Raw genomic sequence first — 9,539 nt, forward strand, 5'->3', positions numbered from 1 at the left:
ATATATTTTCATGCAAAAGGAATCCAGTTCATCCACTGCAATAGTGCAAACCAATGTGAAAGAAAAGTTTCCCAAGTAAGGATGACCGGGAGACTTCCTTCAAAAGCACACTCCTGATCCAAGTTAGCACAGCAATGTAGGTGCACACTTCATTAGCCTTAAGCATTTTTTTAAGTGCAGATTAATTATGTCATAGGTGGCAACATCTAAGTTTACCCTAAGCAGATCCAGCTCAAATCCAGCCTGAGCTATTAACTAAAGCAAGTGCTACAAAACCCACAGCTATAATATTCCAGGTTCAACTTTGGCCTAGAAGGAGTTCAGTTGCTTTCACACACTGCTTCTCTGAGTTAATAAGTCCTGGCGGAACCAAGCACCAGAGAGAACCAGCTACACCAACCTTCTGAAACTTGGCCTGAGTACAGGAATATGGCTCTAAGGTCTGGTGAAATCCACTGAGACTTGTTAATTCAGATTTAGTGATATCCCTGCTGGGACAGGGCTCTGTCCAGCAGCAACATGCTAGAGCTGACATACAACTAAACAAGTGCACAGGGCTGGCCTAAAGGCATGCTGGGCCTAAGTGTCTGAGATCACACAGAAGTCAGAATTACTATGAAACAAGGGTCACCGTCATTCAGACATTACTGCCCCACACTCCTTTATCATCTCCGACTCCCAGAAGTCCCAACAACAGGAGACTGACTGGTCTGGCTGGACTGTTAATGTAATTTTTTTTTTAACCACTTAAATCATAGTATTCTTTAAGCCCTTCTTTTATTGACTCAATTTTTTTTAATAAAGGGGTGAAGAGATAGGTCATAAACAGAATGTAAGTTTAATAAAAATCACTGGTAACTAGTGTATTTTAAACTGGCAATTATATTACCTACTCAGGGCACTATCATAATTCTAGCAGTGCCACAGGATTAATCTCCTTAATACCTCTGTGTTTACACATTGTAACTTTTATTTAAAAACCTACAAAACATTTTAACCATTTTCAAAACAGCGAAGTCCCCCAGGAAACAAACAGTTACAATACTTACTGTTGAACTATTTATACTAAACAAAGTTAATTTTAATTGTAAAAATCCTGAAGTCTTAATGCATAAGCAAACTTATACCAGTTTTAAATATGCATACATGTAGTGTCGTAACAGCAGTGACAGTATGGCTGATCTAGCTTGATTTCATTTTGTCTGATTTTAACTTCTCTTCAACATTTTCCCAATACAATCCTTCTGGACCACAAAAAAATCTGTACACTTAGTCTGGAGTAAGTTGCGCAAAATAGCTGTACAAGCTAGTCTCTCAAATAAAGGAGCAGTAAACACAAAACTTATTTGGAATAAATGAACTACAATCCAGCTTTGATTAAAATCTTAACATTTAGATTATTACAAGAGTATGTGACAAAATCCACACCTATGGTAAGTGTGTAATACTATGTTACTTAGTAACATTCTGGTTAAAGAGACATTATGCCAAGACACTTGATTGTATGTCCATGTTGTTATGTTTGATGAAATGTCCCTATAGAAAAGCTTTCACACAAAAATGTTTTTAAAGAATTAGAGTGACTCCTATTAAGAATTGTACAATGTTTTGGCATTTGATTCTAATGTCAATACCTAGGCAGCAACAAAGCGCTAATAATATTTTCATCTAATTTATGACAAAGTATTTTATACATATTATGTCATATGATGTGTGCAGCTAAGCAACAGAAGCATTTTCAGAAGCAACTGGAGAAAACATATGCATTCAACCAACCTACTAAAGTCAGTACTATCTATGTGGCTTTTACATAAGGCTCTACATGATGTATGATTTTTAAGCTGTTCAGTTATAAAAATAAATAACCTCCTCATTTGTCACCCATTGGAGATCTGTTTATATTATTGCTTCCAACAAAAAAAATAATAAGTCCCCAAAAGAAAAGTATTTTATTTCAAGCCAACTGATACCCTCAGTGAAAATGTTCACTTTCTCAGAGAGCCCCATGGTTTTTTCAACACTATATGCAAGCAAACCAAGGCATCAATATCAAATACAACCAACATGCAGAGAGATAAAACAGATTACAGATTTTTTAACTGTATTTATTTCTGAACAAACAAAACTAGCATTTGCTCTAGCCTGCTTTTCAGAGGTGATCTATAAAGTGTTCACTGACTGCCTGGGAGTAGTTGCATCCCAAATTATTATTACAAAACAACTCCACAAGCAACACCCTTAATCAAAGTAAAGCCTCAATCTGAAAGCCTTTTAACTAGGGCTACATTAGGCATGTCACCAGAACGTTAAAGTATTTGATTTAGCTCCTAATTCTGTGCTTCTGCACCTATATAAAACACTAGTCAGTCAAATAAGTGACTCTCCACTCTAACTTTGCTATTCACCTTTTCCAGCATTAAAGCATTTATGGGCACTTGAAAAACAGAAGCAGAGAAAGGCGAGGCACTATGTACAATACCACTCTTTTACAGGGAAAGTAAGAAACTGACCTGTTCTTCCTTCAAATTTGTTCTGGACCATCTTTCATAAATGCTGATGCAACACCTGAAGTAATGCTTTCCTGCCCCACAAAAAATTACTAAAACTCCACATGCATGCGTTTTCATCTGAATAGACTGAGAACTATACAACTTTAAGATGTTACATCCTGTAAGCCCATGTAAGACCTACTACACACACACACACACGAAAGTTAGATGTGTTTGGGATGTACCCCTTATTTAAACAAAAACCCCTTTTTTCCTTCAGGCTAACAAGAGTCTTTTTCTATAATGGAAAAAGACATCATACGAAAAACGTGCCAATATACACATCACAGCTCTACTGATTAATGAATCAGTCCGATTCTTTTATGCACAAGCTGTTAACACGTGTTTCAAGATGACTACTCCCGTCCACGTTACGGACATCAACTTCCCTGCCGCGATAGCGCCGGAAAACGTTTCCTCTCATGACCCGACTCCCCGGTATCGCAAGCTAAAACCCTACCCACAGTCGGAGGCGGCCCGGTCCAGGCCGGGAAGCAACTTCGGGCGCTGGCAAAGCTCCGCCGCGGGCTCGTCCGCTCCCCGCCGGGGGCGCAGGGCCTCGCCCCAACCGCACGATGGGCTCCCCTGGCCCTCGGCCGGGCCGGCTCCGCGCCGCACCCACGGCAGGCAGAAACGACTCCCACGCCACCTGGGCGGGAGAGGAAGCGAAAGGCTCCCGCCGCCGCCGCCGCCACTCTCCCGCTAGCACCTCCCCGAGGCCGCTCTCCCGTTCCGCCCCGCCGCTAGGCCCACGCCGCTTCCCGTCCGAGGCGTCGGCCGCGGCCTGCCACGGGCCAGGGTGCGGGGGCGCGGCAGAAAGGCCTCGGCCCAGCCCCAGCCGCGCCTCCTCTCAGCAAACACCGCCGCGCTGCCTCCCCCTCTCATCCCGCCGCAGCCCCTCGCTTCTCACCCCTTCGCTGCGGAGCAGGAGCCGCGTCCGGAGCGCCGCCGCGGCCCCTCCGAGCCGCGCGGGCCGGGGATGGCGTGGGAGGACGCCGCTCGGCCGCCTGAGGCCCGGCTGGGAGGCCCCGGGGCGCCACTAGGCCGCGAACACACCGCGCCGAGCCGCCGCCACCGCGCTGCGCGGGGTCATGTGAGCCGCCCCTTCCGTCAGCAGCCCGACGTGCACCGCGCCGCACGACGATAGAGGTGGCAGTGCCAGAGCGCCCTCCCGCTCCGCGCGCAGACAATAACCCGCCCAACCATAGAGCGGCGGCGGCTAGAAGGGCAGAGAGCGAGAGGAGAGGCGGCCGTGCTGCCGCCACCTGTGCTGGGGGCGGGCGGCCGGGCGGCGCCTCCACGCAGCCCGGGGCTTCGCCATCTTGAGGTTAAAACCGTTGCTCGGGGCTCCTGGCGGCAACGGCGCGGGCGGCTGAGGGCCCTAGACAGCCTCCCGGTGTGGGCTAGCACCGGCCCCTCTCCTGGCCGCTGCCGAGTGCCCCTCAGCACTTCCCGCGGGGGCTATTAGTAAGGGGTAAACACCTGTTTTAGCTTAGTTTATCAAATTTTAAGGGCCTGAAAAGCAGTGTTACTGTCAGTAGATGTAAAGATAGAGAGGCATAGAATGGCTTGTGTTGGAAGGAACCCTTAAAGGTCACCTGATCCAACCCCCCTACTGCAGCAGCGACATCTTCAACTACATCAGGTTTCGCAGAGCTGCGTACAACCTGATCTTTAATCTTTCCAGGGATGGGGCATCTGCCACCTCTCTGGGCAACTTGTTCCAGTGTTTCACAGCCCTCATTGTAAAAAGATTCCTTTCTCATACCTAGTCTGAATCGACCCTCCTTTAGTTCAAAACCATTACCCCCGTCCTATTGCAACAGGTCCTGCTAAAAAAGTTTGACCCCATCTTAGAGCCCCCCTTTATGTACTGGAAGACAGCAATAAGGTCTCCCTGGAGCCTTCTCCAGCTTGAACAACCCCAACTCAGCCTTTCATCATAGGGTCCTCCGATCATTTTTGTGGCCCTCCTCTGGACCCACTCCAACAAGTCCATGTCTTTCCTGTGCTGAGGACCCTAGAACTCACCTGAGATGAGGAGAGAACCTGAGGATGCAGGTGGGGTCTCACCAGCACAGGGTAGAGGGGCACAACCACCTCCCTCAACCTGCTGGTCATGCTTCTTTTGATGCAGCCCAGGATATGGTTGGCTTTCTTGGAAGGCTGTATCTTTGCTGAAAAGACTAAGGACTTACAGACTCTTCTGGTTTAACCCCAGCCAGCAATTAAGCACTGCACACAAGCTCATTCACGCCCCCCACGTTGGGATGGAGGAGACAATTGGAAGAGTAAAAGTGAGAAAACTTGTGGGTTGAGATAAAGACAGTTTGTTAGGTAAAGCAAAAGCCACACACACAAGCAAAGCAAACCAAGGAATTCCTTCACCACTTATCATCAGCAGGCAGGTGTTCAGCCATCTCCAGGAAAGCTGGGCTCCATCACATGTAATAGATACTTGGGAAGACAAACGCCATAACCCTGAACATCTCCCCCTTCCTTCTTCCCCCAGCTTTATGTGCTGAGTGAGACATTCTATGGTATGGAATATCCCTTTGGCTCGTTCGGGTCAGCTGTCCTGGCTGTGGCCCCTACCAATTTCTTGTGCCTCTCCAGCCTTCTGGCTGGCAGGGCCTGAGAAACTGAAAGGTCCTCGACTCAGTATAAACATTACTTAGCAACAGCTAAAAACATGGTACATTATCAATATTATTTTCACACCAAATCTAAAACACAGTACTGCACCAGCTAAGAAGAAAGTTAACTCTATCCCAGCCAAAACCAAAACACAGAGCAAAAAGAACAAACACCAGTATCTTAGGCAGCCATATGCTCAGCTCAAAGATATCACTGTGCTATAAAGCACTTGGGCCTAGCTGTCGTCTAAAACTGGTAGTTTCCTTGGCCTACTTCCAGCATTTAGACTACATTAAAAGATAATTTTAAATGTACAATTTCCCCCAACATTACACGCAAGACAGTAATTGCTGTAGTTACCACAATGATGGCAAACAATTGCAAACAGAAAGAAGTGACCGTGAGTGGAAGGAAGGAGGTCTTAAAGATCGTTATGAGGTAGACCACAACACAGGCATATGTGCTAAAAGCTGTTTAAAACATTTTGGATCAGATGGGGGGGAGGGGAATCTAACTAACTCTATATTTTCCACTGTTTATATACACCATTTAAGGAGAAGTGCTCAAAAGCCAAGAGTCTAATGGCAAACAATCCCCTGCACCTGTAATGGCAAGGGAAACATTCAAAGCAGGCACTATTGACTTCTTCAGTACAAAGCAGGTTAAATCTATCTGACTGATGTCACACATGCTACGGAACAGTCAACAACTGAGCTGGAACTAAGGTGCTGTTCATCACTTTGCTTTACAAGATGATGTGCAAGGGTAAATATTATAGCAGTAGCAGATTTAGGAAATACTTCCAGATTGAATGCAATTCCTTCCCCCACCACAAACAGCATTTTTACTTTCTATGAATTAGAATTAATTAACTCGTTTCATGCAGCCTGCATATCTCCCTTCAACTAATGCAAATTTAGTAACTGCAGTACTGATTACTGTTAATATTTCAAATAATTTATAAACATACCTAGGTAAACAAAAATGGTACTCATTTTGCAGCTTGCAGAAAAAACAAGGAAAAGACAAAGGGCACAAAAAGAATCTTCCGAGTTTCCTGTTTCTATGCTGTTGTCTCAAATTGAAACTGTTACCTGCTTGAAAAATAAATGTTAAATACAAACTCACTTGCACTTCTGTAACAAGCTTTTATTTACAGGAAACATGTGCAAAGGCTTTCTTAATTCAGACGTTCATGTATTTTGTTTAGCTAAAGAAATAGATGCTTTTGCATTTACTCTCCTGGTACAAATAATGAAATCTAGCCTCCAGTATTCTTAATCAAGGAAGAATAGCTTCAGAAATATCCAGAAAAAATAGCTACTTCCACGTCTTTACTCCTTCTGCTACTGAATTTTAGAATTACCTACCCTAAACCTATCCATGTTATCATTTCACCCTTCAGTTGTGAAGCTGAGATCCTTTTCCAGATACTGATCACAGTTCATTCAGTTCTTCACTGCGGACTCCAGAGTTTCACGCTCAAGCCAATCAAAAAGAGTGCAGTACAAGGCTTTTAATACTAAGGCCAAAATTAAGAGGTGCTTTTTACATCTGCAGATTGTTTTGCATTTCAAGCGTGAGAAATCATTCCAAACATGCTAGGCAGCAACTCAGGGTACAGGGGTCAGATTGTTTCTAGACTATGCAACATATTAAGTGTTTCATGGGTGGAACAGAATTCTACTGGACAACTCCAGAATCACTGGGTAAGAAGGATCCACTGCAGCAGTGAAGGAGTACAATATAAAACTGTGACTAATCACTGGATCCTGGATCCTTACTGCCCATTTTCTCTATCCAGTGTCGGTTTCTCTTTAGCTTATGCTATGTTACTCCCATGGAAATCAGTAAAACTTGTTTTCAAGGAGCAGCTGCACTTGATTTTTGACATCTAACAAAACCAAAGTTACAGTTATAGGCAGGGCATTTAAAAGAGAAATTAAATCTACACTTCCTATTCCAGAAGGAATATTGCTGCACTTTTTCCAAGAGAGAGAAGTAGGAAGCAGTGGGCGGTGAAATTTTAGGCTTTATGCAGAAAGTAATAACTAGCACAACTTTGTACTTTTTGTAGTATTTTAAATAAAAGTAGCCTTCAAGTCTACTTTTTTCAACACTATAAAATGATTAATTACATTTTGTCTTTTCTTCCTCATACCCTTTACTCCCTCCCTCTATCACATTACCAGTCTAAATACTGCCACTTAGAGGAGGATCCCTTAGATGCCAAACTCATTGATTTGATTCCTTGGCTCCCCATGATTAGCACTGTGAGATTTAAAAGTTTCTACCTCATATGTATTACATATATACACTATCCACAATTTCTTCACTCTCAAAAAACTTGATTCAGCAAAAGTTTATTCCTATAGATATCATTCCATTTAAGTTAATCTTTTTGATTAATCTTTTCTGCAAAATACTGAGTGAAAATACATTATCGTAACAGTATGAAAGAGAACACGGAAGAGTTACTGTGCCAGCCTTCAGTTACTCATCACCAATGAATTGTGTAGAAGAGAAATAGATAAACCATGTACATGCCTAGTTACACAAGTATATATAGTAGAATCTAGTAGAATAGAAGTACTTCAGCAATACACTTGAATTCTGACAGGGCCTTGGCCACTGCTATTGTTAGGAACTTCACTGGTGCCTCAATTTTCATGGTAACTAGACCTGCTGAATCAGTTTTGTGAAATGATGATACTTCACCTTACAAAAAGTAAACTTGCAATCACTGCTGTCTACATGCATATCCAGTTACGTAATTTGGCTCCCTTTTGAAATTTTTTGTGTACAAACAGACCAAAGAACAGGGCACCTTATAGCTGCCTGTCTATGGTAATCAACATGTAGAAGTCCACTGAAGTGAAACAGTGCATCTCCTTCCTTCAGTGAGGTAACCGTTAGCATTCGATCAAGCATCCAGCCAAACCCTCTGGTTACTTTAGATGAGAAATTGCTTGTGCACTGGTGTGGTGGGTTGACCTTGTCCGGATGCCAGGTGCCCACCAAGCCACTCTATCACTCCCCTCCTCAGCAGAAGAGAGGAAGCAGTGGGGAATAAGATGGAAAAAATCCTTGTGGGTCAAGATAAAGGCAGTTTAACAAAGCAATAGCAAAGGTCATGTGTGTGGAAGCAAAGGAAAACAAAAAATGTTATTCCCCACTTCCCATCAGCAGGTGATGTTCACCCACTACCCAGGAAGCAGGGCTTTAGTGTGTGTAGCGGGTGCACCAGAAGACAAATGTCATAAATAACAAATGCCCCCCGCCCCTTCCTCCTCCTTTCTCTTGGCTTTTGTATCTGAGCAGACGTCGTATGGTATGGAATATCCCTTGGGTCAGTTTGGGTCAGCTGTCCTGGCTCTGTCCCCTCCCAAGACCCTGCCCACCCCCAGCCTGCTGGTGATGGGGGGATGTTGGAGAGCCAGCCTCGGTGCTGTGCGAGCGCTGCTCAGCAGCAGCCAAACACTGGTGTGTTAGCAGCACCCTTCTGGCTGCCAGTACAAGCACAGCACTGGGAGGGCTGCTGTGGGGCTCAGCCAGAGCCAGTACAACTAGCTACGCTACAACAAAAATATTTTTGGATATTACCTAAATTACATACTTTCATATATATGTACAGTCAACGAAAAGTGACATCTTCTCTTGTCACACCCTGCCCTTTCCAGCCAGTGCCATGAGTCAAAAGCTCACCGGAGCCATTGCCGGTCGAGGTTACATCCTCACCGCGGGGCTTCTCAGACTACCTCTGCCTGCGCCCACCGCCCCTTCCCGCCATTTTTTGGCAGGCATGTGCCTCTACTTCAGACCTGCAATCTCTTTCAGCTAAACAAATGGCGGCAGCTCACCCATTTGCTGCAGCTGCTGCCATGAAAAAGAAAAAGGGCAATAACTACAGCACCGGGTGGCACTCCCTGCGGAGGCTGCCTTTGGAGGCGCGTGTGGCAGAAGCGAGCCGGGCGCTCTCCCAGGCGTGCGTCGCCATCCCTTGCCAGGCCCGGAGGCCCGGCCGCTCCCAGCGGGCGGCAGGCGGGAGCTTCCCTGCGAACTTCACCCCTCAAACACCTGCTGGGGACCAGAGACACCCCCGGCGCAGGGCAGCCCGCAGCCTCGCCCGTCCCCAGGGCCGCCCGGCAGCGGCTGCCCGCGCCACCCAGAGCCCGCCCGCCGCGGGGCAGGGGGCGAACGTACAGCGAAGGGGAACAGCGAGCCAGGGCCGCCGCGCCACCTCCGGGGCCGGGAGCGCCGCCTCAGGGCGCGGCCGCCGGGGCAGCGCTTCCCCCGCTGCGCCCCGTAACGTCCCCGGAGCCGCCACGGCCGCAGCCCCGCCGCGCCCCAGGG

General features: G+C 46.1%; 1 protein-coding gene across 5 annotated transcripts in view; it reads right to left on the bottom strand.

Moving 5' to 3' along the window:
• The window catches only part of RBM25 (RNA binding motif protein 25), a 35,367-nt gene extending 30,682 nt beyond the window's left edge, over positions 1-4,685 (bottom strand). For 2 of the 5 annotated variants that reach the window (XM_037394030.1, XM_037394029.1), the window contains exon 1: positions 4,581-4,685. In XM_037394030.1, the coding sequence (XP_037249927.1) occupies positions 4,581-4,670 (90 nt within the window). In that variant the 5' untranslated portion in view covers positions 4,671-4,685. Of the gene's footprint in view, positions 1-1,970; positions 1,988-3,009; positions 3,157-3,459; positions 3,636-4,580 lie in introns of those variants that run through there. The other 3 variants (XM_037394031.1, XM_037394032.1, XM_037394033.1) reach the window with 3 other exon arrangements.
• Positions 4,686-9,539: the final 4,854 nt, after the last annotated feature.

This window comes from Falco rusticolus, chromosome 7 (genome assembly GCF_015220075.1).
Source record: "Falco rusticolus isolate bFalRus1 chromosome 7, bFalRus1.pri, whole genome shotgun sequence".
Lineage (NCBI taxonomy): Eukaryota > Metazoa > Chordata > Aves > Falconiformes > Falconidae > Falco > Falco rusticolus.